This window comes from Anopheles darlingi, chromosome 3 (genome assembly GCF_943734745.1).
Source record: "Anopheles darlingi chromosome 3, idAnoDarlMG_H_01, whole genome shotgun sequence".
NCBI lineage: Eukaryota > Metazoa > Arthropoda > Insecta > Diptera > Culicidae > Anopheles > Anopheles darlingi.
The window spans coordinates 4,045,935-4,064,158 of NC_064875.1; the positions used below are offsets into that span (position 1 = coordinate 4,045,935).

Genomic DNA, 18,224 nt, shown 5'->3' on the forward strand with positions numbered 1-18,224 from the left:
AAGCGGACACGTCCAACAAATGGGGCTCGCGACACATCAAATGTGACCCCCCTCCCCTTCGAATGCGCCCCCTCGATGACTCTAAACGGTGGCCCGGTCCTCCTCTTCAGCCTCTCGTGGCATTTGAGGAGAGTTTTCCACCGCGAGTTATTTTTTTGCTTCTTCTTCGTTTTTACTTCAACACTCCGATCACGTTCCCCGTTGGGGTGGCCAACAAAGCCCAATGATGGCCGCATCCGGTGTGTGTCCCGAAGCGAACGGTGGCGATGGGATGAAAGGGAAGCGAGGACCGAAATGATTGTTGTTCCCAGGACACAAATAGGTCCCAATCGTGAAGCCAGGTGAAGTTGTTATAAAATCGACATTACATTCGTGTACTGCTGGTCTCGTGAGTGTCCGTTGAAGGACTTTCGGATTAGCTGAAAAAGGACGAAACGAAGGATTTCATTTTTTACGCTTTTTACGGTCCTCTCCACGCAATCCGCAGTTACACCGACGAGTGGGAAGTAGTTCTTCTGATATGGTTGTTTTATTTGCTAGTGTCTTCAACACATCGATACACGCAGCATGCAGCGCCTGCGTGTGTGTGTCGCGCGCGCTCTGCGACGATTATCTTATCATTTCGCATCGAAATCGAAATAATATTCCGTAAGGCTAATTACGATCAATTCAAATTTAAGTCTAAAAAATCGTATCCAGAAATGCTCGGAAACTAAACAGAAGTTAACATTACACCCCTTCCGCAAGTACGAAGCTCTTTTCCTCTTCATTTGAGAAGCAATTAGCGTACAAACGGTAGCTTAAAGGGCTTAAAGGGCCGCAGTTATCGCCACGCCATACGAACGTACCAGAGAGTGTGTGTGTGTGTGTGTGTGTGTGAGAGAGAGAGCAGCTGACATAAAAACCATAAAAACCGATCGATTTTAGACTTAGAATTAACCTGGTAACAATTTTGATTTATCATTTGCACGTTGCGTTTCGACGCGGTACTGACGGGCGCTCTCTTTGCTGCTACTGATAATGAGATGAGGTGAGGTGTCGTTGAGGGCCTAATCTAACCATTCGCCATCCTCGCACCGCCTAAAATCCAAATCCAACGCGGGCTTTTACTACTCGAAATCTGCATTTCCCTCCCAATGATATCGAGTGGCAGGCCGCTCCGAGGCCGAGACCGCGCTCTGTTCCGGTATGGCTCCGTGCTCCCCGTCGGTTGCGATAATGCGGTCACCGCGCCCGCCTGTATTTGCTTTCACCCGGTTTTGATATGGTTGTTGCTTTGTATATGTATGGTTTACTTTGGCCATTTTTTACTCCACACCATACAGTCCCCTTCACTTCTGGTGGCCTTCTTCTTCTTCTTCTTTTTGTTACTTCTCTCCTTATCACAATGTACATAACCACACACAATCGCTTATCAGTTTTGTTTAAAATGTATATTACGTGCCAGCGTGCCAGCGGTGAACGTACCCACCTTGTCGTACCACGCCGTTCTCGTATTATTCATTTCACTTTATCATCGACATCATCACGATCATCATCATGAGCATGACCACGAGCACCACTGTCGTCACTGGCGAGGGGCGGCGAGGGTTCGATTGGCCTGCGGGGCATTCTATTTTCTGTCGCTTATCATCGGCGACCCTTATTTTCGTGCTTCCTGGTGTTCGCTACAACAACTCTTCCATCTTTCTCTTCTTCTTCTTCTTCCTCCTCCTCCTCCTCCTACGGGTTTGTAGGTGATGCAACTGGTGGCCAACAATTGCATATCTTGCTGGAGGCCCCACTTTAGCGTGACGAACCGATTACGTCGCGCTCTTGTCGCACACACACACACCAATCAATAACGACCTAGCGCAGTGGAGTTACGATAATTTTTGCGACACTCTTTTATACATTTATACTTAGCAAAACTAACTGACCTTCTTATAGTAAGTTAGACAATGAGCTGATGACTGACGTGAAGTTGATGAGCTGCTGCGGATGGCACGATGGATGAAGCACAGGACAGGCTGTTAGGATTCTATGTACACTGCTGCGTGGTGCTGCTGCACTGCCAGCACTCCAGGCGACGAGACTGCTCGCACTCGAACTCGAAATGTCATCCTCTTGGTGGCGCTCCTCTGACGATCACGTACGATCCTTTATTCCACGAATCGTCATTTGACGTCACAGGTGAAAACCGGGATCGCTGTAGCAGTGTGGCCACAGGGGAGGTATGACGTCACTGGCGCGGGAGCTAACGCATCGCATGGAGCCCTCTTCAGCGTCACTGGCTGGCATGCGGATGCACGCGGACTAAACGTTATGCTCGGCGCTGTAGCGCAGTGGCGTAGGTCAGATGATGTTGCTGGACTGTATGGGCGACGGGGGCGCAATCGGTGAGGGTGGTGATGATTTGGCGGGCTTTATGTAGGGCAGGGGAAGGGCTGCGTGCGGTGGAATGCCGTACGCGGACGGTACAACCGTGGACAGTAGATGCGGTCCGTACAGATTCCAGAACGCCTTCTGGTGCAGATCGTAGGCGAAGTGATAGGAAGGATGGAAGATGCCGGGCGGAAGTCCGACCGGACTCGTGAGCTGGGTAGGGCTAAAGGAAGCGCCGCCCGTCTTGCCGCTACCGCTGACCGGTGAGTGTGATTGAGGGATCGGTTCTTTGCCCAGCGACGCCACCGTTGCCGTCGAACCACCGCCACCGCCACCGTTCGCTAGTCCCGGACCGTTGGGAGTCGGTGATTTGACCAACGGTTTCGGTTTTCTTCGCGGTCGGTACTTGTAGTCGGGATGCTCTTTCATGTGTAGCGCCCTAGGGAGAGAAGGTACGAGAGAGAGAGAGAGAGAGAAAACCAGATAAAACTCCGATCACTGGAAATTATGATAACAACAAAGTTAACGTTATGTTTGCCCCTCGCTACATTAGATGTATCCGTCCGCTCTCCAAAGCTCCCCTTTTTTTAAGAGTGACTTATTGTGTTTTCGGAATTCACGGATCACGATCGGGATCCGTTATTGACATTGGCGCCCTTTTTGGGGAGGGGGCAAGCCGTCTACTTCCAGAAGTGGTAGATTATGCCGGCGGTTTCGATAATGCTCCGCTGTTTGTCTTCGCTATCATGCCGTCAGCACCCCGTCCGCGCACTGACGCCGGAGTTTGACGATCACTGACGACAGTTACCTTAATGTGCCCGCTTTGGGTCACATTTCCCGGTAAATCGATAAGGGTTCCGCACCACGTTCTTCTCGGAACAAAACGATGGATTAAACATTTATCTGCTGCGAGTGGTATATTCGATGTTGTCTGCGCCTTTTGCTGGGAATCGAAACGATTCGCAATCGGTATGACGAAACGATGCTGATGTCATTCCGATGCCGTTTCCAATGAAACGGAAAGTCATCGACGAATGGCTGTTATCAATCTTGACGCTCTGTAATGTGCATTTAAATGATTGCCGTACCGATTTTTTCTTTCTCGTAGAGCCTCATTAATAATGCACGAGTAGCAGCTGATACAAAAATAGGACTGGCATGAACACATCTGAAACGTAGCGACTAACTCGTGCATTGCAACAACATCGTCACATCCTCCTGAGCAACGAACCCAAGAGATGCCGCAGATGACGATTTTTTTACCAAAAATGGGTTAAGTGATAAAGACAAATAGACCCGATGCTTTTAAGCTTATACTCGGTTGTAGGTAACAGAAAAGGGAAGGGCAAAAGTGGGATTTCTGATTCGGTGGCTTCATCGGCTTTTGAGCTTAAAATAGAAAAGATCGTACACGAGGTTGTAAGCGATGTTTTAGTGGTTGGGTCAGCTTATTAATCGGTTAGGTGTTCATCATATTTTTAGCGGATCAAAGTGCTGCATCGAGCGTTTGCCACACGCGCAGAAAGAGTATCGTTTTTGATGCTGTCTACCCTTCTGCATACAGTTTTAAATCAGAATTCACCATGATGCGCAATCGAAAAACCGGAATGTAGCTGAAATTTATGCCATTTTTTTTTCATTAAACCGACAGTCATCGCCGAATGGCTAATCAATACAGACTTTCCGCAGTGTAAATTGATAAAGGTTTTTCGAGTCATTCAAATGCATGAATGGGAGTAGATGCAGTAAAGATGTCTGACATGAATACATATGAGACGCTAGTGACTAAATCATGCATTTCCAAAGGCAGGAAATGCCGAAGACGAGAACTTATTATTAGAAGCAAATATGTTTCTATACGGCCAATATGCCAATCTATAAATGCTTTAAGTGATAAAGGCAAATAGACATGACGCATTTCAGCTTTTACTCGTTGTATGTAACAGCTCAAAGCATGGTGTCGGCTGCGTTGTCTTCGTCGGTATTCAAGCTCGCCATCCGTAAACATGCTAGCTAGCATTGTCTCAGCCAGGTCTAAGATTAACACCACGCTTTTAGACGAACTAGCGTTGTAACAAAACAACATCCCTTTGTAGACAGCGCAAAATTGGATGTTCCACTGATTAGTAATCGAAATAACGAGACACCGCTGAGTTTTTTTGCGATTTTTGATTAGGCGCGCATTATGGCTAATTAATACCGACTCTTCTCAGTGTATTGAAATTACTCGTTCCGCCAATTTCATCACATCAATCGACCAACAAAAACATAAGACGTCGAGGATTTATTATCAGCAAATGTGGCTCTATACATATAAAAAATTTCAGCCATGTAAAATGAAACACAGCTGACAGTTTAATATTTTAGGGACTTCTATTGGCCGACTAACATATCAATCCTTTTCCAATTTAATGCTTAATGTTTAAAAAATAATCGACACTCTTTCCATATTTAGATTTTATTGCTCATTTTACTAAAAGAGTAAACCACAAATAGAGTGACACACAAACAACAGCACACTCTGCTATGGTCGGATAATCAAATAACTCTTCATCAAGGTTGCAACAGTTTGAAGAGAAACACAAGTCAAGGCCAGTACCATCGTCACCGCGTGAATCAAACTCCACGTCAAAAAGCGTGACAATTGCACCGTTAATTGCGCGCGCTCTATATCGCGCCCCGTACACACGCAGCAGCTAGCCAGCCAGTCAGCGAGCCAACAAAACCGGAAATGAAATCAAATAAAATAATACGCACACCACCCTCACACGCACGGACCACGAGCAACAACAACTTCACCTTCATCAACAACGGCTGAGGCAACCGGGGAAAAAAAGGAAAGGACGGAAAAACGGAATATCCTTTATTCGCGCGCTACGTCCTTTTGTTGGCCGACCGACCGACGGCCGTTGGTTGTTGGCTACAACAAAGTGAGAGGGATTATGATGAGCGCACCACCTACTAGCAGGTTCCTCGTTGGTGTGGTGGAGTCCTTCAGTTCCTCCACTAGCCAGTGACAATGGCCAACATTAATTTGATCCTGTTTTTCATTATTTCATCGAGCGTACCATTTGTTCGCTCATTATGCCACTTTTGTTGGGCCCCGTGCTCTCTTGGTGTTGGTTGTGTTTGTGTTAATGGGGATGCTCGCTACTGTGTGGTGGACCGATGATGATGGGGAGTCTCACCATTTTGTGCTTTTTAGTTCTTCTTTATTTTATTTCCATTAAGCCCGCGACTTGTTTTGTGTCATTTGGTGTGTAAACACACTTCTCGCGATGAGTGTTGTCCCGTTGGCTTCCGTTTGAGGTGCGTTTGCGTTGGTCGGAGTAAAGTACCAACGAAAAAGTGTTGAAGGATGTACTCAAACATGACACTATATGAGACGAAACGCTGTGCTAAGGTATGTGTTATGCTAAAGGATAAGATTCTGGTACTAATTGAAAATGTAACTAACAATACTTGATCATCTAAGGCTACTACGACCTTCCTTGATTGCTGAAATGCCTTCCACACATTCCACAAATTTTTATCTAGATTCGATAAAATTTTAATAGAAGACTCTGCAAAAAAAATTATAATTCCTTTAGTAATACTTTCCCTAATTCCTTACTCTACCTTTCCTTAGTCAAGTCTAGATATTGATTTCTGTAGGAATTGGTAGCCGCAAAATTTTGCTTTTCTTTTCTCTCTCCACTTCATTAAATGGCACGGCCGCTTGTCCAAGAAGCATGTGACGAATCACATTTTGTTTCAAGTATTGACCTCCGATCTGATCCCTTCCTAGCTATGCCCTGCTCCGTGACAATCGCAAGCACTCACTCAGATGTAGTATTTGACTTATCGGATGAAACGAAAACAGAGCCCAACGTTCAGCGCGCCGACAGGCATTGGACAGGACATCCAGGCCATCCGTATTCCGCCTGTATTCGCCCCAGGGTTGGCCGCAGTCGTACTTCGCACGTGCTTATGCGAAGAAAGAGCATAAGTCGGCGATACGTTCACTGCTCACTTTAAGGTACGACTTGCTGGCGGTCACCTTCCGGTTTGAGTTCCGTTTATGCTGCGTTTTGCAAAGGCCCCGATGTTCGTTTTATGAGGTTCATGTTTTTATGACTCCATCGCGATGTCGGTTTGGAGTGTAAAATCGATTTCTTTCCTTTATTCAAAGACTTTCTTCCGTTCTTCGTTCAATTCTGTGTCGTTTTACTTTAAGCAAATAGGTGTTTTTAATATTTCCAAGAAGACATTCCCCCCTGTCCCCATTTGTTTTTTTGGCGATGCGACGCTCCTTGAGCCCCTTCACCAACCCCTCTCATGGATGGAATTGCTGAGCTCCCTCAGAGGCCCAGTATCTTCTCGCGCCGTATGATCGACACGCATCCTTATCTGCTTTACAAGTAAAACACATTTCTTCCTCCTCCGTCGGTTACGGCATCGGCCCGGGGTCCCGAAGCCTACGTTCGCTTGGCACCATTAGAGTCGTTTCCTTTTTTGTGCTTTATTTTTCATTCACCGAATGTTATTTTTATCGAAACACAATCTGTTTTTCGAAGCTTCCTTTCACGCAGGAGAAAGCAACAATAAAATATGAATCCAGGAGCATCAGACCCGCTCCTTTCGCTCTTTCTCTCTCTCTCGCTCGCTACATCCTCTATCTGGTCCCGGAACGACCTCAACAGATTACCAAATCCGAACCGATACACTGGTTTATGTTAACAGCATAATTATCTGTTTACTTTTACCAGCCTCCCAGATACTTCTACGCCCAGCGATGAACAATTTTCCTTCTGCTTTCCTCCGTGGGCTCCGGTTTCTGGTTAATTCAAATGCTCAACCGACCGACGGAAACGCATACAATGTACTGAGCCGACCGGGGATGAAAAGAAACGAAGTAATAGGGTCTCCCCCTTAAACAAACAAACCACTACGAGGCACTTCATTCATCCGCTTCGGACGAGGAAAACAAGGGAAACATAGAGAGAAAGAGAAGCAACAGCAACAGCAGCAGCAGCAGCTAAGTGCATGTTTTATGGGCTTAGCAGCTCCTCTACTGTTGTACCATAAAATGCACCACAAAATGGACGCTCTACAACAACGGCGATTGTCATTTGCTGGAGTACATTGAGCTGAAGACGTTCGAGTGAATGTCGTTAAAGTGACGAAAGTTGTAGCAACAAAGACCGCGACCCCGTTCTTACGTCCCGGGGAGGTCTGTGTGCCAAAGCCACGGCCAGCTCGAGAAAGAGAAATTAGTTCCCTGGCGGTAACACGATCTGCCTTGATCCCGAGCGCGACCATGTGGTTTTGTGGACGTTGTGCCACTTGCTGCCAGCCAGACACAGGTCCTTAAGGACCTTCCCGCAAACCCGTACCGTAGCGCTGGGAGAGTGAAAAGTAATAAATTTTCTCCAAGAGGAATGTCCTGTCTCTTGGCCAGGCTCCTCGTACCGTACCTTTTTTGCTCGGTGGCCCCGGATACTGCTGATAATTCCAGATGTGTTTGCTTTAAATTCAAGAGACACGGACACACATCCTCTCTGGTGTATGGTTTTCCGTGCCAGGATCATCGTTTATTTGCTTTTCCATGCCAAGGAGAGTGTTTTTTATCTTTTCAACGTGAACGTTTCATTTTCGGTTTTTCTTCTTTTGTTTTGTTTCTCCCGCCAACTCTAAAGAGAGAAAGAGAGGTTAACTAACACAAGGACTTCAGGACATTGTACCGGGGGTTGCAAGAATGTCTCCGACCAGCTAACGACCACGACTGATGCCGGCTGCCAGGAGTCGCATCAGTAGTTAGTGAATGGGGCCTATAATGCTGGCAATGCCTTCCATTGTGTATATGTGTGTTTGCTCACTACTCCTATCCTCCGTCGTTGGTATCGAAACAATAGGCTTAAAATTCCAAAAACACACACACCCTCAACACTCCCTTGAACACTTAAGCCGGTCCGTGGATGAATCGTCGCGAAAGGACAGTGACTGGGAGTCGTTCGTTTTTAACCCCCATCTCCACACACACCCACACACGATTCTGATTCGATTGTGCTCGCCAGAACACAACAGCACTCGTTTGCGCGTCGCTTGTTTTACGCAAAACAGTCCACTGATGAGGCGCGACTGCGACAACCTCCGTAGTGTAGGTACCTTACGGTGTCCAGCATTCCCATGACAATGGCCACCGTTAACAACCGGGTCCGGGTGTCGCCAGGATAATGAATCTTTTGGCGCGTCACGATGCAATGCCGATTGTAAGCGAATCAAAACAGCGGATGATGCACTCAAGGTGACTCCTCCATTCAATAGTAATGGACCACTTCAGCTGCAAGTGCATCGGAGTGCATTGCGAACCATTCATCTTCTATCCGTGCTTTCGGTTTCGGTCTTTCCGCGGCACCAAAAGTCGAGCCGAGTAAGCATTTTCATTGCACTTTTCTGTCGCTTGTTTCCTCCATCGGAAAATACAAACAAACCTGCAAAAGGCAAGCGACCGATACTAAATTGCTGACCGTACGCTGATGGCCTCGGGCATGTGGCCGGCATGTCTGGTCCGGTCCAGTTCGTCTGGTCCAGTCAACCGAGTAAACCCGGATGCTGGCGGATGTAATTAAGTCGTTTGGAGTAGACACAAGAGTGGGTCCCACTGTTAATTACGGTTCCCGTGTTCCCTCTGCTCCGGAAAGGATTCATTTCTCTGGACATCCGGTGATTCCCGGTTTGCTGACACTCCCACTCCGAGGGGGTGAGGATACCAGAGTGCTACCGAATGACATATTCACTAGAGTCCGTACTGTATGCAGGCATCAAGCATTGTGTTACCTTGCCTGGTACGCCAAATGTGTTATGTTTTTAATTCATGTTACGCTTTGTCTTGGTTTTTTTTTGTCTTTTACAATTAACATAGTATTGTAATAAATTTCCTCCAATTAACAATCATACACTCATTCCATAACATTTCCCTACGAATATAACTAGTACTTTTCTAATGCTCGGTAAATATTTTCAACCTAGCCTACTTGGGTTATTAATATTTTAATTCTTTTAATTAATTTATGAAAAAAATAAATTTTAAATTTGGAAGTTTCTATGATCAGATGCAGGATAAAATGGTAATTATTTGTGTCAATACTTAAACTTTGCTTACGCTTAATTATATGATGTAAATTACGATCATTTGTAGTTCCCCCTTACCTCATGGTTCACCCGAATTAAGTTCTCTTGCATCGAACAAACAACAGGAAATATGAATTGCCCCCAAACTAGCCCTTTCGCTCTCGGAAATTGCATCCTTTCAATCCATCCAGCTCAATGGTCGGCGGTTGACAAATTACAAACATTGCGCCCGATGTCGCACAAGTCACCTTCGAGAGTCTCTTGAAACCGAAAGCAGACAACAACGCACAACAGATGCCAAAGTGTCCCAATGTTTTAACAGCTTTCCTCTCCCTGCTGCACTGCCACCAACCATCGTCACACCGATAGGTCGATGGTAATCCTCTCGGCACAGCACTTGACCAATCGTCCCCTGCTGCCTTTCATCACCCAACGGCCATGCTGGATGCAAAATTCCGGTGACAAAGCGGAGGACCGGAGGTCCTTCCAGCCCCGTACCTCAAGGATACTTCCCTAGCCCGGCCCAGCCTGGACGGATTGCACAATAAACAATCGAAACTGTCATCCGGCCGACCGAGAAACTCGTAAATATTTACCCAAAAGTTTACGCCCTCGAGTACTGATTTCCGTTTACACACTGCTGCGTTTCCACTCTGTTTTTTGTGTGTGAGATTTTTGGGCTGCATTTATGGTGAGGTAGTGCGCATGCAATGCGTATCCTGGTGTGATGCCCACGTCAATATCTCACACCAACATGTGTGCGTGCGAGATTAGCGTTTTTGCCTGTCTGACTTTGTTTCTTGGAGGAAACAAAACGGTTCTAAAAAACCCGGAATGAAATTTCAACGGGTCCGCAGCACTTCCTCTTGCCAAACATCCAGACTGGTTGGACGAGCATAGTTGGCTGGTTCAGGCATGCATGCATGCAACGCTTGCCGATCTACAGCATACTTTGCGTCTTTGAATCGGCCTTTGAAGAACGAAACCTACTGCGATCTGAGTTCTCTGTTTCGCTCTCTGTTTCGGTCTCGGCGAGCCATAAAGAGTGCGAAGATGGAACACATCTGGTTTTTATAGACTCGTCGGCCATCTCGCCTGCGACTGTCGGGCCGGAACTGGTCTCGGGTTGGTGTCGAAACGCTTAGCATCGTTTGTCTTGGCTGGAGTTCCTTTTGTTTTGCTAAAGTCTCGGTTATTTTTACGCGAGCAACAGCCACACCACCAGCCGGGAACCAGCTGTGTAATAAGAACAAAAATCCATCGGGGGTTTGAAATGTAGCGAACTTGTTTCCTATTGACCACAAGTAATCCTCGGGGTCTGGGACGCCAGACATCCTCCGTCATACACTTTTATCGATTGGCACCCTTGGCTTGTACAGCAAATTCCATCACCATAAATCATCAAATACTTTTGTCATCGCGTACTAATTCGATCGTGATTGATTGAAACTGAAAGAAGCTGGACCAGGTAACCCCATCCGGTTTATTGCCTCTCGTCTCCGCCACCGGCTGATAAGGTAATTTCCAATCACAGCTCCCAAGCGCAACCTCAGAACAAGGCTATCCACAACATCCGACCATTTCGAGGACCGGTGTTTACAACTCAATCACCAATTCCAATCACCACCCCCCAAAAAAAACCGAAGGGGTTTGAACTTCGTTCCGGGGTTTGATAATCATTTATCGAACACGAACACCGAGGAAAACCATTATCGAAACACTTCCACTATCCAATAAGATCGATATTCGAAGACCCAATGGAGGGTATTTCGGGATCGGGAAGGGTGCAGCTCATTAAAGGCTTAACCGCGTCCGACGCGGCCGGCTCGTCTTAGATATGGTCTCTTATGTGGTTCGAAAAAAAGGGAACTAAACCAGAAAAGCCCTAGATGGTGGTGGAGGGCAATCGATAATGAGTCGCGGCGGCGGCGACGACAGCTGCCACACAAAGCCCTCGAACAGCACCACCCTCCAGTAAAAATCTTATCACCAACGCAATCCGATTGCCAGGTGAATCACGCGGAACTCAGCCAATCATGCGTAATAATATAGGAGAACCGAGGGATTTGCGCAATTCACGGTGATGATGCGCGCATCACCTTACCTTAACCGTTTGGCCTCATCGATGAACGGTCGCTTTTCGCCCTCGGTCAGCAGCTTCCATTGGGCGCCCAGGTTTTTCGAGATTTCCGAGTTGTGCATCTTGGGGTTGTCCTGGGCCATCTTGCGCCGCTGGCCCCGGGACCACACCATAAAGGCGTTCATCGGTCGTTTGATGTGTTCGGCGGAGGAAGCACCGCTCGAGATCTGCGGCTGCAGCGACGCCATCGTCGCCGGGTTCGCGGTCGTTGTGGTGCAACCGTGATGTTTCGTCATCGTCATGTCCATGGTGGATTGGCGCGCACGAACGGGGTGGGGGAGGTAAGATGCTCAAACTTCACTCCAACAGTATCCACTCTCTCTCTCTCCCACACACACACACACACACACGCAATTGCAATCACTCGCACAGTCGATGGTTGGCGTCTCTCTTGATGATCGAACAGCACGCGGTATTCAACCGTAAGATGGGCTCGCGATATCACGCCGGAACGGAACGGAACGGAACTGCACAGTCAAAAGGTCTACCACCCGCGTCCCCCCCGCTCACACTCGTTATCTCTCACGGGAACCTGGGCCTGGAACTCTGGGCCCAGCCCACCACGAACCCGGCCGGTCGACGCTTGTCTTATCACTTTCGTCGTCGCCAAACTAAAGTGGCCGCAACCGAGAGACACACGGTTGCAATTTCACTAATGCTTGTCACGTTTTTCTTCCTTTCCCTTCCTTGTGTTGCTTGTTTTGTTGTTTTGTTTATTTCACAATTTCACAGAACCGTACAACCGGATTCCGGGATGACCTGACGCCCAGGAAGGAGGAGGAGCTGCACGCTTAGGACGTCATTTTGGCGCATCTTTTCACAAAGCACGAGAGGATGAGGTGTTCCAACTGGTCACAGTAGACGATACAGACCGCTTCACCGACCGACAACGGAGCACTGAACGGACGACTCCCGAACAAACCGAGATTGTCGAGTCCCGGGCGTGTGTGTCTTCACGCTGAATGCCAAACGCATAATGGTCTCTATCATAATCTGTTCCACTGTTGATATTTTGATAAACGAAAACAGAACAGAGGGTACCAGTACGGCCAATACACTCACTACGCGCGCTCGGTGTATGCTCGTGTTGGTGCGAGGCGACGTTCCTCCACTACGTAGGCAATTGGTTGATGATGTTGCTGTCGAGGAAACGAGGAAAACTCGGTTCAGTCGCCCAGGAAAATGCGGACCGGTCGGTTGAGGGTGTAACAATATACACGCGTGCGCGCACACACACATACACAGTTGAACAAGGAGCACCAACACAACCCCAGTGGGAAGAGAAGGACACTTTTGAACCGCGCACATGTTCGGAAAATGGAAAAATGTGGAAATGAGAGAGCATCAAGGTGAAAGAGACGGCAAGCCAGAGTGAGAGAGAAAGAGAGAGAGAGAGAGAGAGAGAGAGAGAGAGAGAGAGAGAAAGAGAGAGACAGAGCGAGACAGAGGAATCACGATTCACGTCATGGCGACGAGCGGCATGACATAAGGATAACGCGTGCGTGAAGCAGCCTGAGTCCTTCGTCCTTCGTGATGTGAAGGAGAGCCACGCCACACTAGTTCGTGACTGCCAGTGTGTGTGTGTGTGCGCGCTTGGTTGCTTAAAGAAAGGATTCTTTTCCTATCTTTCGGTTGTCAAAGAAGCAACTTTTGACACCATTTCCAAAGGAAACTAGATTGGAACAATGCTTGCTAGATCCCTGCGCGATTTTTTATTCCTTCTGGTGGCTTTTACCAAAAAATAAAATGTGTTTTTTTGTGGTAACCGATTCTATGTGGAACTGATAAGATTGCGATAAGGAAACAAACAGTTCATTCGGGTTTTCTAATCTTTGTTGATGGCACATAAATAATGCCATGAACCAAAGTCAGCTGGTAATTATGATGAAAACTAATTTATGAATTTTGATAATAAATTTCAGAAAGTTGTCACCGCGTATTATCGCTTGATAAATAGCATTCCATAAATATTTAACTTTATCATGTACCTGATTTACGTTTCATGGTCCGCATCTTGTTGACTTCTTTTCAAAATTGTTATGAGAAGTAGGAGCAACAAATAGCTATTTACGTCATTTATGTCGACTGGAAATCATTGATTCGATTGAACGAAAGAGGAACGTTCAAACAGAAGCAGAACAATCATAAAAGTTATGTTTTGCCTCCGTTTGCGACACTCACTCATCAGACCTGCCGCGCCTGACTTGCCTGTCCTCTCGAGCTCTCGAGTGAGTTCGGGCACATAAAATACATGCCCCGCGTTATTTCGCGTTCACGGATGTGGCCAGCGTGTGAAAATACGCTAACCAGACAACACGCACTCGCCGTATTCAAAATCAGTTCCGAACTGCTGAAGGAGAAAAAAAAACCTCAAATTTTCCTCCTCCTCTCCTTGCGATGGTTTTTCTTAATGTTTTGTTTGTTTCGTGTGGTTTCATCGCACAAAAAGCGGTTGCCTCTCCACGAAAGGAAGCAGGAACGCATGCAGAGCAGCGAGTGACAAACGTGACGTGAAACCAGACAATATCGGTGCCAGGCTAGGCTGTAGACGATGGGTTGCCTTTCAGAGGACGGTTTGCGATTGCTTATGCTCCTGATCCTCCGACACTAACCACAAAAATGGGATGTCTTTGGGATGAGCTGGGCATGATCTGTTTATGCTTTTATCACTACTGCTTCCCGGCCCGGTCCCGGCTCGCTGTTATCCTGCCGAGCCGTGTCCCGTTCGCTTGTTTTATGATTTCCTTTCAGGCCAGCGTCGGACTAGAGCTTCTAGCGAGTGAAAGTCACGTCACTCGGGCTTCTGACACTCTGGACGACTGAGTGCTACGACATCTGTGTTATCTGTTCTACATCGGTTCGCGGGTCCGAACGCGAGAGTCGAACAATCACCGTGGGGTGTGTTTATCAAAAAGTAAACTTTCATCATAATGTTTTTGTGTGTGTGTGTTCGTGCGTGTTCCGTGGTGTTTCAAACGCTTTTCTCTCGTTTGCTTTATTTACTTTCATCAAAGTCCATGTCAGTTTGTCGGTTTCCCTCTTTCTTATTAACACGCATTCGTTGTCTTTCCATGCCATTGGAGAGTTGTCTGGCCATTGTACAAACAATCGATTTATGTTTCCCGCTTCGGCTGGTTGCGCTGGTTTATGCTTCGCGTCTCTGGAGCAGAATATGAATGAAGTGAAAAGAGAACATAAAAAACTATAGATTTACTAGCATGACCCGCGTGCGTCGCTACGCGTAGAAGATTAGGTTTTACTGAAATGTTCTATTTCTTTGAGTTTCTACTTTGTGTGTTATGATTGTTGTTAATAATTACCGATTATTCAAACTGGGTTACATGATCGCCAACCATGGTTTTGAGCCTATTTTTTCATGGATTGATCAGCTACTATTACTAAACTATCATTGGCAGTTGATACTCGGCTGGCACGCTTCCCTTTTGCCTGCGAAGGAATCGGAAGCATTGCTGGGCACCGACTAACGGAGACTGTTTGTTTCGTATGTAATCCCGTCGCCTTTAATTCCTTTTCGCTTTTGGGGGACTATCGAGCTCAGGTTTTTTGTCGTAGGTGCTAGGCCCTCGGAAAGGGGTTCTCGCTTTTGGGATACCATTAGCGTCGCAAAGAATCTGACCAAAAAGGAGTTTTCTAGTCAGATTCCCCTTTATTCGCAAATCTCCTGCCCTTTTATACCCCGGGTTTGCCGGTGTCCTTCTAGGGAACACACATGATGCCTCATTTTTCCAATAACTGAGTTGAGCTCCTAACGTTACCGCCTGGAGTTTGGAGCCCGCGCAACATCATTTATGATAATGTTAATAGTTGATATATACTGCCTTTCAGTATAGATTCGATATAAATGCCAGTTTTTTAGCTAATGATGTAGTTAATGGTTGCAAAAAAAATATAGAATTCAACATGCATATGAGTGGTCCGTGTCATCGATACGGCCGGATATCGGTATCTGACTCGACGATTGAAAATCTCTAGATTTTTCATATTGCACTTCAATTATCATCATAGTTGTTTGGGGAAAGTGCAGATTTTTTTACCTCCTACTAAAAGTGCAATCGAGCACATTAAACTGCTGCTTAAACCGGTCTGAGCTAAGCCTTCTAGGATAAAATCTCATCAATTAAATTAATTCGCACTGACAACGCTCCCTGGCGCTCAGTATTGCAACTACTGTTGGGTGAAGTAGTTGATTTTCAAAAAATCATTAAAAAATAACTGTTTGAGCTAGGGCTATGAAAATTTGGGATTAGGAGTTTTTTTATATGAAAAATCTAAGAAAAATATCAAATCAAAGGTTAACAGAAAGTTACGGAAAATAATTTTTCTATTTTTTGAATAACTCAAGTAATGGGAATGAAATATAGTTTACATCCGATTCTGATACCTACAGAAGATACACACAAAGTTTGGTTTGAATCGGTTCAGCCGTTTCGGAGGAGTTTGGACACAAAAAAATGTGACACGAGATTTTTATATATATAGATATAAAAAAAAACCATCAACCGATCTTGTCCAGCTCGTCCAGATACATCGGCGCGGTATCGTCATTCGCTGCGCGATAAAACTTGCCACCCTCCGGGGGGGGGGGGGGGGGGGGGGGGGGGGGGGGGGGGGGGGTTGTGGCACGGTACGCCATTACACGATGATGGCGTCGTCGTAGTTGTCCCCATACAAACGCGAAAGAAAGGATCCATTGTTCGGCTCGGGAAGGGATGAAAGATAAGAACCCTCGTGCCCCCCCTTTTGCATGTGGCCAGAAAGGGAATCCAAACAAAACGGAACATCGGTTCACGCGGCACCAGCGGCCATCATCATCGTCGTCGTCGTCGTCGTCGGTGGTGTCGTCCTCGGTGACGCTCGTAATAAAAAGGACAAAAGGCAAATGGCAGAGCGAGAGGTGAGAAAGTGACATCATTTTGCGCCATGCGCCGCGGCCCACGGTGTCGGTCCCCAGCCGGGCCAGTAGCCAATAAGAAAAATTAGCGGGTGTGGTTTTCCGCCCTTTATGCTGCCTGGCGTTGCCTGCTATGCTTTCACTCACTTATGTGTGCAATTGTGCGGTGCGAGGGTGCGCCTCCATCACCTCCCCACCGAGTGTCACCGAGACAACACAATGGAGCACACGGGTTGGCGGGAATGTTGTACTCGCGCGCATCGCCGCACCGTGCTGGGACGCACACAGTCGCACACAATGGCGCTCGTTCGATTGTGCTCCACTGCACGGTGGCAGGATAGCGCAGGATCCGGCATCATCAACCACCCAATGCCGTATCGTAGTAGTAGAGGTTACTTCGGTTACTTCGGTTACCGAAAACGAAACGACACGAAGAGACAATGCTAACGTTGTGTGTGCGCGGAGCTCGGTGCGTGGTGCGTGTTTATTGTTGTAACGCTTCGCGCAACACGTGGTCGAGCTGGTTCGTGGGTTGGTTTCTACTTCTTCCCTATTTTTTTGGCAAGGTTTGGCCACTGGATGAGTATTAGCTAACGAGTGTGAACATTGGAATTCAGTGTAGTGGAATGCTGGACTGTTTGGAGTTTTTCTTCTTCATAGGGCAACGTATTGTATCCATGGAACTATCGCTATTTCTTGAAGGAAATAAAATATAGGATAAAAATAAAGATTATAAAGCCATACATAAAAGAATTTTAAGCTTGTTCACGAAAGGAAACTGTTGTTTTTTGAACGTAGACCAAGCAATTGAATTGTAGTTCATCATATAATTTTGAAAGCTCTTTCAAAGTAACGTTTGAAAAAGAAATGTTTGGTGAAAGCATGGATCATTCTTGCATTATGTTAACTGACAATTACTAAGTTAGCTTTTGAGTATAACTAGCATTTCAAAGTTTTAAATTTGTGAATAGTGCTTAAAATGCATGTTTTACAAAAAAATGATTTGATTAATTTTGTTTAAAGCATCCAGAAATCTATCAAGAATAAAAAGAAAAGAATAGGGAAATTTCAGATTTCTTATACCTTCTCATTTGACTGTTGAAAACATTTGTTTCAAATTATTTTTGATAATCAAATGACCTTTCCCAAATGAAACGCCCAACAATTAAATTAACTGTAATAGGTTAATTAAATATCTAACGGCTTCAAAAACACTTTGAAGACTTTGGTTGATTAAAAGAGATACCAAATCAGCTCCGCTCCCTTCTGCTGACAGAAACCACGCTAGGCCAGACTGACGCCACTCATTAGTATCTGATTAGAGAGGGTTCAAGGGTGGCACTATCATCTTAGGTCAGTTATTATCTTCCCAAGCAACCAACAATCCGAACCACGAACCAGTACCACCACTACCAGGAGCAGTAGCAGCAGCCACCGGAAACACATGGAACGTTTCACTTTCCCCTCCACGGCCACTTCACGCTCACCCTGGCTAATTCGTCGCACGTTTCTTTCAAAATCGATGCTGTGCGGCGCACTGAAGGACGAAGCAGAACCAACTGCTAGCGAGTCCTAGGAGGGGTTCTGTCCCGGCGTATTACGGCTGGAACCTTCTCGTGCACCCAGCAGCCACCGACATGAAGATATATTTATGAATAATCATAAACACCGTAAACAATAAACACAATCCCCCGT

The 18,224-nt window shown here is 46.4% G+C and overlaps 1 protein-coding gene across 1 annotated transcript; it reads right to left on the minus strand.

Moving 5' to 3' along the window:
* Nucleotides 1-599: 599 nt before the first annotated feature.
* Nucleotides 600-12,511, minus strand: LOC125956408 (transcription factor Sox-21-B). The gene is made up of 2 exons (XM_049688235.1): nt 11,582-12,511; nt 600-2,803 (listed from the first exon to the last, which is right to left on the minus strand). The coding sequence occupies exons 1-2, from the start codon at nt 11,863-11,865 to the stop codon at nt 2,335-2,337; spliced, it is 753 nt and encodes a 250-aa protein (XP_049544192.1). The 5' UTR covers nt 11,866-12,511; the 3' UTR covers nt 600-2,334.
* Between the last annotated feature and the right edge of the window lie 5,713 nt (nt 12,512-18,224).